This window comes from Macadamia integrifolia, chromosome 5 (genome assembly GCF_013358625.1).
Source record: "Macadamia integrifolia cultivar HAES 741 chromosome 5, SCU_Mint_v3, whole genome shotgun sequence".
In the NCBI taxonomy this organism is placed as follows: Eukaryota; Viridiplantae; Streptophyta; class Magnoliopsida; order Proteales; family Proteaceae; genus Macadamia; species Macadamia integrifolia.
In genome coordinates this window covers 4,414,670-4,435,786 of record NC_056561.1, presented here as the reverse complement: position 1 = coordinate 4,435,786, position 21,117 = coordinate 4,414,670, and the positions used below count along the sequence as shown (strand labels likewise).

Below are 21,117 nucleotides of genomic sequence, written 5' to 3'. Positions count from 1 at the left end.
CCATGCCCCTTGGTGCCTTGTTTTGTCTTTAATTGGGATGAAACCAGAAGAGTGGCTTTTGATGGAGACTGATAGAGCTAAAAAGTGAAGTCGAAATCCATTTTGTAGTTGGATATAATGGGCTTTAGGGCCGCCCAGTATGGAGCCCATTTTCATTAACTCCTTCTTCCTTGTTTTTGTTTGCTTACGTTGTTAATCCCTGTGCCACAGGCTGAGCTTGTGGATATCATTTGTTCCATAATTTTCATGGTCCCGCCCTCTCGCAGTCGCTCTCTCTCTCTCTCTCTCTCTCTCTCAATCGTATTTTAATACAGATACTGGCCATTTCCTTTAACACGTTAAACTGTGCTACTTCACTCTTCTGCTTCTTCGTTCTCCCTCTCTCGGTGACTCTGCTTCACAAGGTCAGTCACCTCTCAGTTTATGACTTTTTTTTTTTCTCTTGAATTGGGTCTACTGTTCTACTGTTTGTCCTTTTTTTATTTTATTTTTTTATTATTTTCTATATCATATCTGGTAGAGCTTGAATTTGGTGATTAATTTTGGATAAAGTTGCTTCTTCGAACCTACGATGAAGACAAAAACACAACGCTTCAATTCTTTCTAGTGCTATACTCTACTTGGTAGAATTTTAGGCGGTAAGAGATTTTAGGGCTTGTTGGTACTGCTGAGGATTAACCCAAAAGATGAGGATTGCTAAGACCTCTTAAAAATGGCCGTGGCAGACGTAATGATTTCATCTTCAACTTTGGACTAGCTAGAATTTTAGGCAAGAATTAGATCTTAGTTTATAGCAAATGTTATGTTATGTTTAGGAGACAAATTACCAAATTAATTTGAAATCCAATTGTGAGGACCATCACGATGATGGAGAACTGGAGAATCATTGCCATTGGGTTGCTGTACTATATTTATTTGTTTATTTTTTTTGCTTCTCTGCCCATACAAATTTTTGCAAACCAAATATCAAATTATGTCATTGAGGTACTGCAACCTGGAAAACTGTACTTTCTTAATTGTCTGTGCCTTCCTTAATGTGTTTATGGTTCAAGTAATCGGAATCGAAAATGGGACCAGCCTCTGCCAATTCCGATTCCAATTCCAATCCAGCTGGAATCAGTAAGAATATCCTGGACCTTAGAAAAGGCAAAGAATTTCGTCAACCGATCCTCTCCCAATCCCTTGAACAATGAATGTGTTCATATGAGATGCTGACCTCTACTCTACAATTTTACTAACATATATCTCAACAAGGGCTTCGTAGGAGGTTTAAATTAGTGTGTGTGGGGTTTGAAATGGAGAAAATGTGTACTCGTCGTGCTATTGTGTTGTATTTGAGAGGAAATAAATGCTAGGCTACTGTTCATGACAAATTCAGTACCTGGGAAAAGGTTATCTGTGGGATAAACCCTAGAGTAGCATGCTGGCATCTGCTGATTGTCTGTTTAGGGTGTCCTGGCAGATTATATATAAAGATTGGAGTTAGTGGATAGACCTCAGATCATAGGTCCACATCTTGGTTTGTTTTAAGGAGTCTCCTTCAGAAGGTTCTGCTCAACTAAATTTCTATGCATGTTTGTTGGGTAATCCTGGCCTATCAGGGATTGGCAGTTAGTGATGGACAAGAAAGTAATGCGTAGGAGTCTATTTTGGGTCAACAGGTGAGGGGTTCAACTGGAGTAGAGTTGCTGTCTCTTGCTCATGGATTGAGATACATGAGAATGTGAGATCCAAGGGATTCCATAATGTGACAGTGGAAGGAGACTCCTCTAGTATCGAGTGTTTGTATCATCTAGCTTCCTTTGAGATCAACTTGTTTCATTTGAAGCCAAGATCTGCTTATGAGTCTACAGATTAGCTTGCTAAACTCAAGGTTGTTGAATTCCTAAGGAGATAAAAAGGGGGGGTCAGACTTGATTATGTTTTGGTTGTCTGATCTGTTGGGACCTTTTTTACATTTTGTTTTGATTCCTTTTATGGTACTCGATGTTTTATTTGACATGCTATGCTGTTTGCTCTTTCCATTCTTTATTAAATTCTAATAAAGTTGGTTCTTCAAAGCCACCCCCAAAGAAAGAAGAATGAAAGTTAATACGGTATTTAAATGCTTCCAACATACCAATAGTTTAGAATATTGTCTGTTTTGTTACTAAGATTGTGATTCACGTACCAGAGCTCACATATACAACCACCCAAAATTTAAATGAACTTTGTAGTGCCAGGGTATTTGACAGCTGTAGCGCTGCTGTTCCCAGATACGATTGGTATGGTAGAAATAAACATATTTTAATAAATTCAACCCTCGTGAAAAAAGGCCTGCCGGGAGGGGGGAGATGAAAATACTTCCAACATCTGTCAATGTCAGTAACATGGAATTTCTTTAAAACATTTGCTATAGAAGCATTAGGTTAGAGAAGCATTCTTCTGAATATGTGATCTAGGGTCCCTAAGTAAGCATAAGTATTATTCCAAATATGCTTGATTCTGGTGAAATTGACTCTTAGTATCTTTACCTGATTTTGATTTTAATGGACGTTACCTAATGTGACACATGTATTTTGTGTCTCAGAATGAGAATGTTACAGGAAATCCTGCGAGAATTATCTTGGTGATTCGATCTATCCTACCAATTGTTATCAATTATCAGTGTTGTTCATTTGCTGCTAAGTTTAAGCATCAATATGGCCCTTACTCCAAGCCAAGTTTCCACTGGCCCTATGATGACTGATAATGCCAATAAGATTGAATCATATAGAACTTATTCATTTGCAAAGCCATTACGATACACTGGGTTACATCATACGAGTCAAAGAGTTGAATATAGAAGATCTAGTGATGGACATCTCTTGGCTGCAAAGTTTAACTTCTCTTCGGAGAGTTTATGGCGTCTAAATGGAAAGCATTGTATTTACACTGTCTCTTGGGAACCTTCTGTTTTATGCTTGTCCACAGGGACACATAATACCGAAGCAAGAGAATGTGTTAGAGACACTGATGATTGTTCAGATAAATCAAGGTATGAGTTTTCTAATTACAGAACTGCTTGACTGGAAATTTTTGTGTTGAAATAAATATAAGACACCTGCTAGTACTAAATTCACTTTTTCTTCCATCTTATTTTTGGCAATAGAAATATTACAATGTGTCCTCTTATTTACTTTGTCTGTTTCCATTAATCTATATGTGCTTTTTGTATTAATCTTAGATGGTTTTCTGAGGTTTATTACACGAGTATTGTATTGTTCTGCTATCATATAGCTGGAAGGACAACCTAAGAACACCGGAATTTCCAAGTTTTTGTATACTCTTTTTACACTGGCTAAAAGCTTCTCATGGATCCACTAATAAAATATTAATTTCACATTCCAGTAGATTGACCTTCTATTTATTATCTTTTGTTTATGTCTGAAACTGTACCAAGAATTGTAAATGCGATGAACAGAACACATAATGAAAAAAGTTGCATGCACACATTCTACTGTGTTAAAAATGCTTCTGGTTGGAATCATTATTTATGAAAGTTTAAAACTGGGAATATACAAAATGCAAATATGGACCATATGTCTCCTTGCATGTGCTTTGGTTGCAAGGATTGGTCCAGTAATGAATATTAGAATGGTCCAGTAATGAATATTAGAATTGTTTGGTGTCTAGATACTTTAAGCCATGTTATTATTGCAAGTGTCTAAATACTTTGAACCATGTTATATACACAAGTTTATTTAATTTTAAAACTCTTATTTCTTGGATATCCCATTTATGTACAGAACCCAAATTGGAGATCCAGAAGTTGAACAGCTTTTTGATTCATTCTTGCCTGAGCATCCAGTCATGTCTGAAAGCCCTTCTACTTACTCACGTCAGGGCTTAGCTGAGGCTTGCAAATTTGTTTACAATGATGCAAAGTTTGTTAATGAAAGGGCTCGTAACGACATTGTCTTGCTTTCACGGTAATATTTACTTCAACAAATTATGTTCTTTACCTATTGAATCCATCAAAGACATTGCATTCATAGTCACTGGTTTGTTTCCCCACACAATGGTAGTGATTGTTGTTCTGGCATATTCTTGAGATTTTTTTTTTGGTCAGAGTCTTCTACATTTTCATCATGTTGGTTTGCTACTTTTGTATACTTGGGATGGTTTACTCACTTTTTCCTGTTATAAATTAGTGGCATAATGAGATTGAATGATCGGGCACGCCAAGATGTTGCAATTCTTGGTCTAGAGTTTCTTAAACTTGATGGTGAGTTTTGTTAGTTCCTGTTGCTTGAGTAGTTTTATTCTGGGTCTAAGAGATAATGCAATGTCCTATTATTTGATTGTCTGAGTATATTAAATGAACTGTTATACATTACTCTAGTTTTTTTCTGTTCATTTTGAACATGAATGGTACTTTGCAGCCCGGGCACGTGAGGACACTGAGAAGATTGACCACGGTGTGAAGAAGAAAGCGGAACGATTACATCATATAGCTATGGTACATCCTCTAGCGTAGTACAGTTGTTGGTTGCATGTAGCAGAGTTATCTTCCTAGATGACCAAAGTATTAATGGCTCTTTTATGCACTATCAGCTCCTTAAGGACAAAGCTGGATCTAAGCTGAAAAGTGTGGCAGACAAGCATTGGAGTGACGGGGCGTTGGAGGTTCTATTTCTGCTTTAGTATTACTTTATTATGATAATATTTATGCATGGTAGAATAAGTATGATGCAGTTGCACCTTCTTGGACCGGTTGCACCTAATTGGACCAGCACGAGGGAAGCCCAGACCGAAATGAATGGAGTCCAAATATGGTTTTTCGGTCCAGTAGGGTATTCAGGCGTTAATTTGGGTTTTTTGTTTTATTGAGTGTAAAACAGATAACAATAGGAGTTAGTACAAAGTTAGTTTGAGTCACTTTTAGATTCTGTTCAGTTTTAGATTTCGATTGGGATTCTGTTCAGTTTTAAATTCCGATTGGGATTAGTAGTCTGGAGTTTATATATGTAAACATCATGAATTGGGATTTGGATTTGAATGAAATGTTTAGTTTGAGTTCATGTTGACCATTGTGAGAGTCGGACAACTGGTTCAACTGGTGCTTCCTCTTTCCGCTGTCTTGATTCTCCTTGCCTGTTCTAGCATCCCAACATGTTAATCCAGCAGCAAAGGCAGTGCCTGGTTCTCCACTTCTCCTACTACTGCAAGCTTCTGGTTTCAGAAATTTTCCTGAAGCTAATACCTGATTTCTGGAATTGTCAATGGTTCTTCCTAAGAGGTTGGGGATTAGACACTCGACCCTAGATTTTCCTTGGGTTTGGCTGTGCTGGGAGGGAGTACTATCGAACTGTTGAGTGACTGGTTTCATGATAAAGTTTTTTATATTACTGACTGAGGTTCATAATATAAATTTATGGTTAAATTTATTAAAAGTCATGTCTAGTCCTCACATCCAATCCAAAGTTGCATTTATTTAATGTGGACTTGTGTTCTTGATGAAATCCTCCCTATAGATCATATAGTGGTAAAGAAGTGGGTGTAAATAAATGTTACGTAGAAGGAGACTGCTTGATGGTAAGTCATTTTTTCTTATATATTGGACGTGTTTCAAGAGTTTGAGTCGGTACTGATAATGAGTTCCCATCAGGATCATCTTTGGGAGGGTAAAGTACTGTAAAATTTAGTTCCTTTCTCTGTGTTTTGTTGCTTTGGAAAGAGAATAGTAATCACATTTTATACAATGAATACCACATTAAAGCGTGTTCCATCCGAAAAGCCTCAACTACTTATGGGCTTCCACCCTGGATGTTTTTCCCAGGCATCTCATTTTGGATTCTTAAGAGGGACTGTCCTAGTGTCCTAGCATAATCTTTTATGGGTCATTTATTTCATAGATGCGTGTATATTATGTAATGTCTAAATTAATACAATTTCACGTAGGGAGACAGATAGAGACAGACAGATGGAACACACTTGATAAATTCATAATCCACTCATATTAATATATTATACAGAAAGGAAAAAAATCATTGCTTCATGATAAATTCAAACACATCTTGAATCTACCTTTTCTTTTCTTCTAGGCTGATTTACGGAGAGCTGACTTCTGTGTTAAACGACGTGCCATGGAAGATGCTTTGATGGCTCTGGAGGTAAAATATTTAGGATTTATTATTTTTAGCATGCTTCAGGAAAATTCATGGGTCCTCCACAAGTAGAGTTAGAGTATTAATGTAATATTCATCATATTCAACTAAAATAAGTGCATCGTACATCATATCTTCCATCATTTCTATAGATCGGTAATTCCTTTTCCTCTTGTTGTACTTGTGATGCTATTATAATGTGTAAAAGGCATTGGAGGCAATATGACTATGTGTTCTTCGAGTGAAAATTCTTATATTGCTTGCAAATATAAAAAATGTTTCAGGACTGCTGCATAATTAAGCCAACTGATCTATCTGTAAATGGGTTGGATGACTTAATACATTCTTTTGCCCTTACTAAAGGAGAAACTTTACAGCTTTACTTTCTGGTTTTTCAGTTTGTCAAGAACATACATGATATAATGGTGAGCAAGATGTACAAGCTGTAAGTTTTTGACTGATGGATGGCACAGTGATTGGTTATTTGAAAACTCAAGATATCTCTGGTCATGACATCTGGTAACTGATGTTTTAGTTACATGCAGTCCTTTACATAGGAAACAAGGTTCTAGATCTGCTAATGACATGCTGGGGCATATAATGCTTGAAAAAAATGGCAAGACTCTTGATTTCTTCCCAGGAGAAGTCTCCACCGATCGGATTTCTGCCATTCAGGTATTTTCTGTAGTCTTACTCTTATGTGCTCTCTCTTTGATTGTTTATACTTATCAAATTTAGGTTCCTATGATTTTTTTTTGGGTAACTAATTTACAGGATGTATACTGGAGTATGGCATCTGCACTGTCTGAAGCTGATGGCATTGATTACACTGATCCGGAAGAGGTTTAATCCATATGGATTTGTATTCTTTTTTCTATGGGCTCTGGTTATGTACTTTCTGGTTGCCATTTTGATCATGTACTCATGTTTTTTCTACCTGGAGCAGCTGGAATTGTTGATTGCAACCCTTATAGATCTTGATGCAATGGATGGCAAAAGTAGTGTTTCACTGTTGGCAGAGTGTTCAAGCTCTCCTGATGTCAGTACTAGGTGATATTTCTGTCTGTAATTTATATATTTAATTTTTTTTTCCTCTTTTCTCATTGATAAAGTTCATTCAGTAATCAAATGAAACCTTTTAATATACAGAGTTGCTAAAGATTCCTTATGGTTATAAAGGAGAGGAATGCTTATCTGTTGAAGACACATATTTAGAATGAATCACAAGATTGAGATTGTCCCATTTTGGTCAATATCTTCAATTGAAGCAGTTGTTCTGAGCTTTGCATTCAATTTCCTTGGTATCATCCATATATTTAGTTTACAGATTCTTAAGACATCGAATTGATTAAGAGGAGAGCATCATATTAAAATCGATCCCCGCAAATTTGGAAACAAAATAAAAGGCTTGTTTGGAGCAGTAAAGGCAATGCACAATGTTTTCATGATCAAATGGTGACAAAAATTGAGCTGAGACTAACAGAACACTGACTTGAAAACCAAATGCATATGCACACTGCTATATTGTTCTTTATTGTTGGTGATACTATTCTCCTTGTTTCAATTGTTGTTGTTACTATTATTGATTTTGACCCCCCCTTCCTTTTTTCTTCTTTTGCTTATTTTGTTTCCATACGCAGGCAAGCACTAGCCAATGCATTGGCAGCAGCTCCATCCATGTGGACTCTTGGGAATGCTGGCATGGGAGCATTACAGGTGGCTGATTTCTTTGAACTACGTGAGCTTACGAAGCACAATGTTCTCCAACTCTAATTCCTTCACTATGGCACTGACAGTCCTGTTTGTGTGTACAGAGGCTGGCTAATGACAGTAATCCAGTTATTGCAAGAGCTGCATCCAAAGCTATCAATGAACTGAAAAAACAATGGGAAATAGAAGAGGGAGATACTTGGAGGTTCACAATGAATCAGGAGCAGGTGGGGGATATCGATGATGACGAAACTGATGGTTGTGTGGAGGCTGGCTAAGAATTCATTATATCATGATGTATATAACTATTTGAAAAGAAGGTGATGGGTTTGTAGAGTATGACTGATATATGTGATAAAATGCTGAAATAATGAAATGATTTCAGTTTTGTAAGTGTATGTGTATTGTCCTGGTCAAAGCAAAGTCCAAATTGACATCCTTTAAGCGATTTCTCAGTTGGCATTTCTTTGGGTGCACTAGTAGAGGGCTTCTATGATTTATCGAGACCAAAGGACAGAATGAAAATTTACTTGGGAGTGATGATAAAAGATATGAATGTGTTCTACATTGGCCACAAAATTGCTCTAGTGGTTTGTGCCTGCCTTGTGGAAGGTTGGCCTTGGGCTGTGGTCTTGATTTCGCAACCCCTCCCTTTTGCACATATGCTGACTTACGATCCTCTCTAACTATTTTCCCTCCCTTGGCTCTCCAACCTCTCATAGGCATGCATGGGGTTGCGTGCCTTTCCATCTTCAATGTGTTGGGCTATGTGTTTGTAAGAGGTTGGAGAACTGGTGAAGGGAAAATCATTGGAGATGATCTGGATCTATCCATGATTGGCACCACGCTGCTTCCTTTCATGCTTGGGCCAGGGGGTCCTTTGCAATGAAAAAGAAAAGTGAGGCATTCCCTCATGTGCATCCATTGGCTTTGACGGGGGAGATATCAATACAGGTGGGCAGTGTGCAGATCATTCTCCCATGTAAACTTGAAGTGTAAAAACGATGTAAGATTTTTTGGTAAATATTTAAACGAGTTGTATTCTTAAGAAAGGTGTACAAATACTCTGCTGCCCATCCTCATCCCACCATACGCTGAAGATGCTCCCACGTTTTCTCCCATTGGCCCGAGCTCTTGCATGCGTCTGCGCCAGCGCCAGCAGGATAGCGTTCTCCCTTCCTTCTTTTTTTTTTTTTTTTTTCTGAAAGTTAAATTATTCTGAGGGGCATTTTTCATGACCAAAGAAAACCTGCAAAAGCTATGGCACAAAATCGATTAAAATCACGTTTCCCTCCTTATTTGCTACAATTTCGCCTCTGTACTTCGTTTCTACTGTTCATTCCCGTTCTCTAATCCCGACTCTCTCCACTCTCCACTCTCCACTAGCCACGTATCGTCGTCGTCGTCATGTCGATTGAGCTTAAACTATCTCGATCAAACTGTGTCTACCGCCCCTCTGTAAGTGTTATCTTCGTCTAAACAGACACTGTTTATCCCCTCTTTCTCTCTGTATCTCATATTTTTGACATATTTTTTTTATAATTTTCAAATTCAGGATCTCCTTGAAGGCAAGGTCATCACGAATTTTCCTTTTTCGATCTATCACCAAGGAATTCGCCTCACTGTCACCGGAACCGTTAATTTGCATGTATACTTTCACTCTCTCTATTTCATACTTCAATCCTGTTTTAAATTTCATTAAAGTTGGATCTTTTTTTTTCCTTAATTTTTGGTGGGTGTTTCTACCTTTACCGTTGTTGCTGCTGAAGGTCCGTGGTGGATCAGCGGGAGTAATCGAGTCTTTCTATGGCGTTGTAAAACCTATCTCCATCATGTAAGTATCTCGAGTTCTATATGAAGAAATTTTGGGTCCTAATTCCTTGTAAGAATTCACCAAAACAATTAAGACTGCCAATGGGAAGTTTGGTTACTAGAGACATTTTGTTACATATACACTGTTTTTGAGGGAGAAAAATGAAGTTTTAATAATGATGCAGAAACAGATAACGTAATTAGTTAATGTTGTTTGGCATTGCATTAGTGATGGAGAAATGAGTTCATTTTTGAAGTTATTGTTTCTGTTGATGTGATAGTGAAATAAGAACTTCTTTAGGTTCTTACACGATCATAACTACCATGTAAGTATGTAAGTTATTCTATTCATCCAATTAAAAATAAAAAACTACATAAGGACTATATGAAAGAACCTCACTTGGTCATCCAAATTAATTTAGAAAATGTTACCATGTCATAGATGCTTCAGTGCTCTACTTACCTTTACGTTAATAAGTTAATACAGCAGTATTGTCAGATGAAACAAGAACAAACGTGCAAGAATAGAATAGCGTAACTAAATAATAGTTTCCCTTAAGGTGCTTGAAGCATTTGACAGTCCCTAGTAGTTCATCAATTGTGTTGGCCTGTTTATATTCTTGAACACTTTCCCTCCATTTATTGGATTGGAACAATGGTTTTTCATGAAAGCCTCCTTAAGTCAGTTCACTTTATATGTCCCAAATTTTTTTATCTACTAGTGGAATTAATGACCATAGATGGCAAACTAGGTTTGCTACACTGTTGAGGGCTTTAATAGTTCCAGGAGGTTTTGGGATGCCCTCTAATTTTTTTATTTGATACTGCTAGAGTGGAGTTCTTTCACCGTTCAAGGGGTGAAATTAGAATATAAGGAGGGCTAAACCTACCCGGGGGACAGCTGCTAGCAAAATAGGTGGCAATAACTGTTTCATTTGTTATTTGTTCAACCCCTGAACACTGCTCGGATAGCCACAAATTTACCTCTGGAAACGAAAATCTTAATGTTGATAGATTAACTTAAGCTATCAGAAAAAGGAAAGAAACGTAAAGAGTCTTCGTGTTAGTGAATGGTGGAGAGTTGATAAAGCATCAGACAATGAATTATTGGTGAAAAAGTGAATTTTATTTCTTAAAAACCAGGATATCTCATTCAATATCCAATTTTTTATCAGGTAAATACTATGTTGCCATTTTTCATCTTAAATAGATTTGAGAAGTGACTCTCTTTGATGGAAAGTTGAGGTGATAGTGCTAAGCATCCCTATTTCATTAATCATTTTCACTTGGCCTCCGTTGACAGGGTTCCATCAAGATGGTTGTGTGTGGTTAGCCTTTATCCTTTTATAATTGCCATACCTTTTCTACTTCTCTCTATCTGACTTGGGTTTTCCATCTTGAATACAGGAATAGAAGTGTTGAGATTAGATCTTCTGGGAAGTTAGGTTCAGGTGCAAATGAGGTAGTATGTCGAAGAAAAATAGTACAAGCTTCGATTGTTTTTAATTTCAAATCAATAATTAGATAATTATTTGTGGCACTTGTTTAGAGATGTTATGGAATCAATTGATGGCCAATATTTTCTGTAGTGAATCCAAAGTTTATATCTCTAAAGTTAGTCTTTTACATCAAAGCAGTTTCTGGATGCTACAGAGATATCTAACATGATCATATCATGAACTTCCCTGTTGTTCTGGTTTCCGTTTTCTCCTTTTGGATTTGTTCCTGTTACATTATATCTTCTTCAAACTAAAAAGAGATCTAAAAATATCATCGCAGATACCATTCTCCATTACTCTGAGACAGCAAGGACAAGATAATTCTGAAACATTTTACGAGACATTCCATGGAGCGAATATCAGCGTCCAGGTTTATCATTTTCTTCTTTAAAACGTGCATTTGATCTAGTTACTTTTGTCTTTGGATATTCATATAATTTTTGTCATGCATGCTGTCTTCTCTTCTGATTGATTCCTTTTTTCTTGTCTCCCATAATTTTAATGTCATCGACGCATGTTGACTACTACTTCCTACAATAGTATCTGATAACTGTAGATATAAACAGAGGGTACCTACATAAATCCTTATCTGCTACCATGGAATTCATAATTGAAAGTGAAAAGTGTAAGAATGCATTGTTTATTTGCCAATTGTCCTTCCATATGACTAGATTAAAGATCAGCAAAATTCAGCAAATGACTTCCCCACTCTCACCCTCTTTTTCTCCAGGCAATCTTCTTGAGGCACCTGTTTCTCCGGAAATGATTGTCTTTTATATTACTCAAGACACACAAAATCATCCATTACACCCTGAGCTGCGATCAGGTTTGGCCCTTGATCTCTTATCTCGTATTGTAACTTTTGCTTTTCTTGTGACCTTAGGAAATGAGAGGAGAACTGCACTTTCCTTTCATTTCGAATGTGGGTAAGAAGCGACTGTAGAGAGGCAAATTTCAAAGTAAAATTCTGTAATTATTTCAAAACATTTTGAAAAGAAGAAAACAAATCTGCAGTAATGAGTGTAGGGAACCAGCATCTCTGACTGATGTGGGAGCAAATGCGTGTGAATCCAATCATTGGGATTCTATTAAACAACCTCTGTTAATCTATTCTGGGCGGTAGGTGCATAGCTGCACAGCCTGTGGCCTTTTTGTACTGGTCATAGTTGTTAGCAGTTCACATCTGTAATCACCATACAAGTAAATCACTAATTTGACTTGAATAGGGTTTTGTAGACTCTAATTTTTAGTTTCTTAAATAAACTTCTTTTTCTTAGTAGAATATAGTTTTAGAAATTAGTGTTATATGGGGAAAATCAGTCCTTTTTTTTTTGGGTGGGGTGGGTGGAGAGGTGAAGTTTTACCCTTCAGTTCGATCACTTTTTCTAAAATTTCTGTATATTATCTACTGCCCCAACAGACAAAGTCCTGTTCATAAGTATGTGTAGGACCTTAATTTGATGCTAGGGTCAGTGGACCAATTTGGCTCAGCCAATACACATACTTAATCCCAACATTAACTACTTTGTTTTATTTTTTTGAAATCTTTTTCTGTTATATTAAATTCTTGTACTAACATGAAGAGACCATTGGATAGGTGGATTCCGGATCACAGGGAAAATCTCCACTCAATGTTCTGTGTTGGATCCTATTAATGGTGAGCTGACAGTAGAAGCATCTGCTGTTCCTATATATTCAATTGATATTCATTTACTCCGAGTGGAATCCATTATTGTGGGAGAGATGATTGTCAGTGAGACGTCTATAATTCAGACTACCCAGGTATGGAATATCACATCTCGAGAATATTCTTCCTTAACCGAATATTGTGTCACATGTTTGTTTTTCCTTTTGGCAGATAGCAGATGGAGATGTTTGTCGTAACATGACTCTACCGATCTATGTTATACTTCCACGTCTTTTGACTTGTCCAACAGTCTTTGCTGGGTAAGTTGTTGCTTTGCTCACTTTTTAGAAATTAACTACTTCAATTGTACCGTCCAGTTATGTTTATATATTTGGTGCGTGATTTTCTTATTTAATCCCCAGCAGAACTTTAATGTTACTGGTATCATTAACATCCTTTTCATCTAGTGGATAGTATGCGTTAAGGACGAGGAATTAAATAATTCCAAGGGGCAAGGCTTGGTCATCTCGACCTTCCGGTAGTTTTTAGAAGCTTTTGGGCAAAACACCTTTAAACCTCTTCTAGGTCTTCTAGGATTTACCCTTGTTAAAAAGTGTTACAATAAGTGCAAAAAAACTAGGCTACGACTTATTTGTGACTGACCTTGGTTACAACAAGATTTTCCCAAGACTAAAAGATTCTTTTTCTATGCTCCTTTTTGAAAAATTCTTAATCCAATTTTTTTGGTGGAGGTTGAAACAGATTAACGTAACAATTTTTTTATTGTTTCATGTGGAATATATTTTCTCTTCTTGTATGTAATGCTCACAACATATTACTGAAAATCTTGAACAATGGCTTGTCCACAATCTTGTGTGCAGTCCATTTTTGATTGAGTTTCAGGTATCCATCGTTATCAGTTTCTGGTCAGATCTATCAAAACTGCAGCCAAAATCTGATCCCAAAACTCCCAGACTCTGGGTAAGTGTTAATTATGTGCAGCAAAGATTTTACCTTTTCCTTGTTTTTGACATTGCATCTCTCTGATTTCAGCTTGCAAGGGAGACAGCATCACTGGAGTTGGTTCGAACAAAGTGTGACTGGTTGTAGTGGTATCTTCCCAATCAAACTTTTTCTTTGCCACACTACAATGTAAATGCCATTTTCGTTCGAACTACAGATACTTGCATAAACTTGTACTAATTATGTTTAGGGAGAGGGATCAACATATTGGCATCAAACTTGCCTGGGGGAGAGAGAAGTTTCAATGGGTGTTGATTCGTATATGAGATCCCACATCATTAAATGAAGATAGAGGTGGTAGGGAGCTTGTGCACCGTGGTTACCTGCTCACCTGCCTGTATTTTCCTTTATTTTTATTTCATTAATAATAAAAAAGCCGAAATTTATCTTTTGAGAGTGGAGAGTTCTTATACCCATCATTTACTGTATTCATGTCACAGAGTAGGCTTAATGGATTTAGTTCATGGTATCGGTTCATATCAGAATGAGAATGAGATCCTCTCCAGTGTGGCTGGGGCCCAGCACAAATCCGATGACTCAGAGCCTTTTGGTTGCGTGTCCATGTGTTGGGGTGCTTATCTGGATACTCTCAGCTGTCAGATACACGCTGGGCATCCGGACACATTGGAGAGTATCCAAACAAATCCCTCCCCAACTATAATGCCTCTGTGGTTTCTCATTCCCCATCTCCCATCCGCCTATATTTTCAAAAGTCCTTCACGATAGCTGTTTTTCCTATATCTCAGGCACAAAGAAAGGAAAGGTAATAGAGTGAAGTTCTCTACCAGAACATTTGCATCCCCTTATAATTCTTTCCCCACCTTCTTCATCAACTGGGAAGGAGGTTAGCCCAGGGATGCTGATCTTCCTATTCTTGAAATCTAAGTATCGGGCTACAATGTCGTTACAATCCCTCCTCCAGTTCTTATTGTTACTCTTCATTTCCATTAATGGGTTCTCTGTGAATCCCACATTTGCCAAAGTATCATCTGTGATTCACTTTGAGATGATTCACAGACACTCTCCAGAGATCTTGGGTGAGAAGATATTAAGCCGGATCGAGCGCATCAAGGAACTCCTTGATGGCGATAAGATTCGCATGGAGATTATATCCCACAAGCACAAGCTCAGGGCAGAGTTAGAAGCAACATCATCATCATCATCATCATCAAGGAGAAGGGCATCTCAATTGCGTGGTGGTGTTCATGGGGCCAACTCCAACTCTTCCTTCTCGCTTCCGTTGCTGTCTGGGTCTTATGTGAACAAAGCTTCGTACTATGTACCATTCAGATTCGGCACACCAGCTCAGAAATTCCTGTTGGTAGCTGATACAGGGAGCGACCTCACCTGGATAAATTGCAGGCTCAAGTGTAATCAGAGAAACCGGGGCCAGATTGGGAGATTTTGCATTACAAAAGATGATGACACAGGAAGACGAATCTTCTATCCTGATCGTTCCCGAACCTTCAGAACCGTCCCCTGCTCCACCGAATTGTGTCGACAAGGTTTCTTCGATCTCATGTCTACCACTGAATGTCCAACACCCAAGTCCCCTTGCAGCTACTCATACCCTTACGCTAGCACAGAAGTAGCCGAAGGCATCTTCGCCTATGATTCAGTGACAGTGAACCTTGCCGACGGTCGCAAGAAGAAGATCCATGGCATGTTGATGGGTTGCAGTCGGGAATGGGACGAAACCAGTGGATTGGCCAACGCCGACGGCATCCTCGGTCTGGGTTTTAACTCCCATACCTTCGTCTCCAGCGTCTATAAGGATTACCAGGGGAAATTCTCTTACTGCCTGATGGACGGAAGCAGCCCCAAGAATGTATCAAACTACCTCACCTTCGGCCATCGCAACGCCGAAGAGATGCCTCCCAACATGGAATTCACAGAATTGGGCCTCATTGGAGACCATTTCTGCGTCACCGTTGAAGGAATTTATGTGGATGGGGTGAAATTGGACATCCCCGACCAGGTTTGGAAGATCGAAATGGGAGGAGGAATGATAATTGACTCTGGGTTTAGCTTAACAACTTGGGTTCAAGAGGCATATGGTCCTATCATGGCCGCCCTTGAGACGCCATTGCTTCACAGGTACCCAAGAATCGAGGTGGAGGGCTTGGAATCCTGCTTCAAGGTCCCCAAAACTGACAAGAAGTATGAGTCGTTGGTGCCAAAGTTAGAGATCCAGTTCATGTCTGGGGTTCGATTGAAGCCAGCAGTGAAGAGCTATTTTATTGACGGAGACGACAACGGCGCGAAGTGTATTGGGTTTATTCCGGTGCCAGTTGAAGACCCTTCTGACAGTTACATCTCCATACTTGGAAACATAATGCAAGAGAATCATATGTGGGAGTTCGATATTTCTCGGAGTCGTTTGGGATTTGCTTCCTCCTCTTGTGTGCTTCGCCACCACCATAGGTTTCCATCTCATTCCTAACAATCAAACTTCAATCTAAATGATAATAATATTACCCCTAAAAGAAAAAACGAATCTAAATATTATGATTAATCATTCATTATTCCATGAACTTTGAATCCATGGACGATTCGGGTACGGGTGTTAAGCGGTCAGATTGGGTCGGTCTTGATTAGGCTTAGTCAAGGTCGGCTAACTTCTAGGGTTATTTTGTGAACTTTTACTTAGCTAAATTGACTTAGCTAGGGTGGGCATGATACGTGGACTCAAATCAGGCTATTATAATTGTGTTTTAATTGGATTCCAGACTTATTTAATTTTCAATTATAATTTTTTTTTTCATTTTAACTATTAAAAATGATTAACTTGGTTAGATTTATGCGTGCTTTATGTTCAATAGTAGAGTTTGGTACTGATAAAATTGAGCAAAGGAAAAAAGAAGCAAGCCAATTGAATTGAAGATGAGCAACAATCAGCAGAGAGTGAAGCTATATATACATTTTTTTATAGTAACATAAAGAGATATTCCAAATTTACGCTCCATATGATGACACAAGTATTTATGCTAGTCTAAAAAACTTTTCAAACCTAATTATGGTTTTTTGCAAACAGCAGTTTAGTCTATTGGTGACAATTTCGGTTTGAAGAGTCGGAGTCCAAGGGAGGAGGTTGTGGGATACAATCTTGTAATGTTTATAACAAAATGTATTGAATAATCGATACAGATCAATATTGATCTCATCTGATACTGATATGGATTAGCCAGTATTGATCATAACAGATGGATTTATCCTATTTTTTTTTTTAAATGTATTTTTTAAAATCTTTTTGTCAATGATCCGTATTGTATCAATACGCTGATATAGAGGACTAAAAATCGACAGAGGCCGATACCAATACGGCAATACCAATCCGTTACCGATTCCTCAATCAATGGACGTGCAGGGCCGACCACTAAAATATTAAAATTTCATTTTATCCCCATTGTTGAGCACAACTTAGCAGAAACTAGAAGCAGAGCATGGGAAGCCTAGGCTGTTTATCCCTATCCTTGAGCACTACCACCACTAGCAGGTGCCGCAAGCTTACCGTTTTGGCAACTCCATCTGAGAGCCCAACTCAAGCACCTGATTCTCCGACCCCTCCAACTCCAAAAAAGTCCAATCTTGCTGGTTTTGGTGGGGTACGGTCGAGTAGAAATGGAGCAGTAAAGACACCGAAGCAAAGGCAACCATCCATTGCGGAGGTCGAAAGGGCTATTGGCGCCGGAATCTTCCGTGATGACGGCAGCCCTACAACCAGGCAACGCTTTCTTATCTAATGTCTCGCTTATTACTGATAAACTATTGCATCGCTACTTTCTCTCTCTCTCTCTCTCTCTCTCTCTCTCTCTCTCTCTCTTATGCTGAATTGGTGTGCGCAACCATACACAAACAGGGACTCAAGTGAAAGCTCCACGATATTGGACATGTTCTTGTCGACCAAAACTAGCCGGCCTGAAGGATCTGTGGAGAAGAAGCTTCGGGAAACAGGGGAGTGGCTCATTGACTCCTCTAAAGGAAAATCTGGTTCTGCTGGTACTACTCCCCTACTTCCCTCTGTCTCATTAATTTCCTTCTGTTCTTCTCTTGGGTTGAGAACCCAAATTAATTTTTCCCCTGTTAATTTCAAACTGTGGTGTTGTAGCAATGGTTGTTTTATTTTTGGATTAAACTTTGCTGAATTTGTGATTAGCAGATGAAAATATGTTTTTGACAGTTACATATGTTTCATTGATGATTCTTGTGTGACATTGAATGCATTCCCTTCTTATGGCTATTCGGCTGATATATCATAATTTATCAGTCTTCCCAAAATGGCTATGCTGGTTCCTGTATGAAAATCAAAATATCCTTTTCATTGAGTTGCTTCTGTATTCGTCCGTTATCGGCGCTGGGCTCTTCCCTTTTTGACTGTCGATATTGCATTAACATCAGTCTTTGTAGTGTTTTCTTTTAATTGATGCTGAAACCAGTTGGCTTTACATTCTCTGTTGAGTTATTAGGAAACAGTTAGGCCTTTTTAAACTTGTTAATCTTTTCTATTTAATACTAGTTGATGCTGAAACCACTTGGCTTAACATTCTGGGATTCAACTTTGCTGAATTTGTGATTGACAGATGAAAATATGTTTTTGACAATTACATATGACATTGAATGCATTCCCTTCTACTTTATCTCGTATCCAACCCATCACACTCTGTTACTTGCCCTGTCCCAACCTGTTCTCAGGTGGGGTTTTGCTTGTATTTTTTTTTTTTTTTTTTTTTTTTTTTGCCAAACCTCACCTGTTACTGTCCATATACCCCATTACCAGCAAAATATACTATCAAGTATAAACTATGATTATTCCAATTTTATTGCCTCCAACCAAGCGGTATAATTTGTTTAGACATTGGATGGGTGGTCAGGCTATTAATGGGACACAGAGAGCAGCTTATGTTGGGAATCTTACCAAGAATGACTTACTTGGAGTTCTCAAAGATCTATTTTTAACATCTTTCAGATCTCCTTCTGATCCTGTATCATTTTATGCCTTTCTCACGCTCATGGGGGCAAAAATCATATGACCACCCTCATGTTGATTACTATTGTTATGCAGGGCAGGAGATTCTGCTTGTAGTATCTCTATGGATTCTACCTGTGTGGATGTTTTTCCTGTTTGTTGCATCTGGGGTCATAAAGCTACCTTCCAGTATCCGCTTTCTGGATGACTTAATCATGTAAAGGAGACATCTTATCCTGATATAAACTGAGATTTTGTCTCACCCGAGTTTTCAAGGTACAGAGATACATTAATGCTTGTTCTACCATTATTACATAATTTAGAATATGATAACAAATGCAGTGGCAGCCATCTTAGATTTTTTGATAGTGGATTGTTTGGTGCTAGTTCTCCCTACACACAACAACTTTGAGTGTGTTGTTCTGCAATGACAAGTTTGCCTGGTTCTCACACTTTGGTGGCACTGAAAATTGATGGATGCACTACCTTTAATTTGTAGGAGGTATCCATGTTGGGATAAATTTCCTATGAGAATCCTCATATTTATAGCAGACTCTACTGTTGAGTAGTGGTAATTCTAATTATTCGAATCGGCAAAACCCTTCTATATTTCTAGTAGTTGAGTCTTCGGGGGACGACTGTTTTGAAGACATGGAGGAGAAGGATCACATTTTTTTTATTTGACAGATGATATTCTCTTTTCCATCCATCATATCATTGTTTACGTTGATAGAAGCTGCAGCTGCACCCTCCACGCAGATGAGATGCCTATGAATTACATATGTAATAAAAATCTCTTTCCTTGACTTTGTTTTTGCAAACATAAATGAATGAATATAATGTAGGCAAATTATTTGGGTTACATCCTATAAGCATGGGCGAAAGATGGAGGAAGTTGATAGAGATAGAATGCATCAGATATGTTGGATGGGTTAATGAGATCTTGAGATTTAGAGTTTACAGCTATTTTGATGAGTTTTCTTATGACATTGCTGAGTGGATTAATTATGCTATTGCTAAGAGGGTTCAGTGTCTAGAACTCTAACTTCTTCAATTTCCACTGCTTTTCTAAAGATTGTTATAAACAGGGTTATTATGATTTTCTTTGTTTGTTTTTCACTAAGAAACCACATCCTCTGTGAAGTATTTTGTGCTTGAAGCAGACTCCTGTTTTCAATTATTTTTATTCTCTTGTTTAGGAATGAGGGAGAGGAGTTAGCACTTACACTTCCCAGTTTCCACCTCAACCCATTAGTATTGAATGCTGAACTTAGTGAAGAAAGCCTTAGACAACTAAGGTTGCCACTTAAGCATGCATCACACACTCAAGACCACAGTACACAAGTATATGGAAAAATGGTGGCACAACAAAATGACCATCTATTGTACATTTTCATGAGGCATTCCTGAAAATTATATTTTTACTGCTTGAATACTATTGGTTATGCTATAAAATATAAATCTTTTCTATACCCTCAACAAAAATCATACATTTATTAATAATTAAGACCATGATCAATGTGGCTTTGCTTCTTGTCCAAGCATGATAGATTGATAGTACTTTTTTTATTAAAGATTATTTGAGCCGCCGAGGTAGCATACATTAGCATCTTTTTTCCCCCTCGAATGAAATGACCTTGCTACCTTCCCATGTGTGATATCATTTTTAGCGCTCTTCATTGGCATATTCCCATATACCACTTGCTAGGGTATCCCTTTTCCTTTATTTATTTATTTTTGATAAAAATAGTAGCATTACATCTACATTGTGGCAAGAGAAATGGTGCCAAAATTTTAATAACGGGCGAGCCACAACTTCCCTTAGTCATGTCTTGGACTATAGTTTACATAGACCACCACTAGCAAGCTAGAGGGCAAAATGGTCAAGACAAAAACCTTAAAAAACTGTGGCCCATAAAAAGGTACAATGGAAGAAATGCAATGCTTGCTGGAGGATATGATTGAAGTAGCTCCCAAATTTGAGTACTTTTATGCATTTTCTCTACTTCATTTTGGTTGTTGGTGGAGATTAATACAATAGAAGGGGAAGGTCTACTTGTCAATAGAATTGTGATTATTTTGGACTCTCTCTCTCTCTCTCTCTCTCTCTCTCTTACATACTGCTTTTAGAGTTGGTAACCTACTGCGTTCTTCTTGCTTAGTTGTTTCTGTATCCATCTGTTTCAATGTCACACTCTAGGATATGAAAGGGGAATATATTTACTTTTTAAAAATTAATTATCATTAATTAGTTTAGTTGGGAGAAGCTTTGTTTCTTCTTGTTGTATCATTAATTAGTTTAATTTAAACCACCGTCGAATAGTCTCTCTCTCTATGCTAATTATAGGCTCT

General features: G+C 37.9%; 4 protein-coding genes across 9 annotated transcripts; all 4 read left to right on the top strand.

Annotated features, from left to right (window-relative positions):
- The first annotated feature begins 222 nt into the window (after nt 1-222).
- LOC122078219 (senescence-associated protein AAF, chlorolplastic) lies at nt 223-8,231 on the top strand. Of its 3 annotated transcripts, none has more exons than XM_042644107.1 (13): nt 223-404; nt 2,570-3,016; nt 3,768-3,950; nt 4,173-4,246; nt 4,404-4,480; nt 4,576-4,647; nt 6,066-6,134; nt 6,527-6,573; nt 6,674-6,803; nt 6,903-6,971; nt 7,075-7,178; nt 7,769-7,866; nt 7,943-8,177. In XM_042644107.1, the coding sequence occupies exons 2-13, from the start codon at nt 2,682-2,684 to the stop codon at nt 7,951-7,953; spliced, it is 1,269 nt and encodes a 422-aa protein (XP_042500041.1). In that variant the 5' UTR covers nt 223-404; nt 2,570-2,681; the 3' UTR covers nt 7,954-8,177. The 3 variants fall into 3 exon arrangements, with proteins under 3 accessions (XP_042500041.1, XP_042500039.1, XP_042500042.1); XM_042644105.1 differs by having other exon boundaries at nt 226-404; nt 7,769-7,844; nt 7,943-8,231; XM_042644108.1 differs by lacking the exon at nt 2,570-3,016 and having other exon boundaries at nt 228-404; nt 7,769-7,844; nt 7,943-8,231.
- Nucleotides 8,232-9,051: 820 nt separating this feature from the next.
- On the top strand, nt 9,052-14,193 carry LOC122078204 (vacuolar protein sorting-associated protein 26C-like). Its single transcript, XM_042644092.1, has 11 exons — nt 9,052-9,296; nt 9,394-9,486; nt 9,608-9,672; nt 11,058-11,112; nt 11,430-11,519; nt 11,690-11,774; nt 11,880-11,975; nt 12,747-12,931; nt 13,008-13,096; nt 13,658-13,757; nt 13,830-14,193. Exons 1-11 carry the CDS (start codon nt 9,246-9,248, stop codon nt 13,884-13,886), a joined length of 966 nt encoding a protein of 321 aa, XP_042500026.1. The 5' UTR covers nt 9,052-9,245; the 3' UTR covers nt 13,887-14,193.
- A 504-nt stretch (nt 14,194-14,697) lies between these two features.
- On the top strand, nt 14,698-16,242 carry LOC122079886 (aspartic proteinase NANA, chloroplast-like). Its single transcript, XM_042646655.1, has one exon. It carries the CDS (start codon nt 14,698-14,700, stop codon nt 16,240-16,242), a length of 1,545 nt encoding a protein of 514 aa, XP_042502589.1.
- Nucleotides 16,243-17,136: 894 nt separating this feature from the next.
- Nucleotides 17,137-19,811, top strand: LOC122078903 (probable NAD(P)H dehydrogenase subunit CRR3, chloroplastic). 4 transcript variants are annotated; one of them, XR_006140227.1, is made up of 4 exons: nt 17,137-17,523; nt 17,659-17,798; nt 18,862-19,041; nt 19,453-19,811. XR_006140227.1 is itself a non-coding variant. In XM_042645101.1 (3 exons), exons 1-3 carry the CDS (start codon nt 17,243-17,245, stop codon nt 18,984-18,986), a joined length of 546 nt encoding a protein of 181 aa, XP_042501035.1. In that variant the 5' UTR covers nt 17,138-17,242; the 3' UTR covers nt 18,987-19,811. The 4 variants fall into 4 exon arrangements, 1 of the variants encoding a protein (XP_042501035.1); XR_006140226.1 differs by having other exon boundaries at nt 19,265-19,811; XR_006140225.1 differs by having other exon boundaries at nt 19,153-19,811.
- The last annotated feature ends 1,306 nt before the right edge of the window (nt 19,812-21,117 follow it).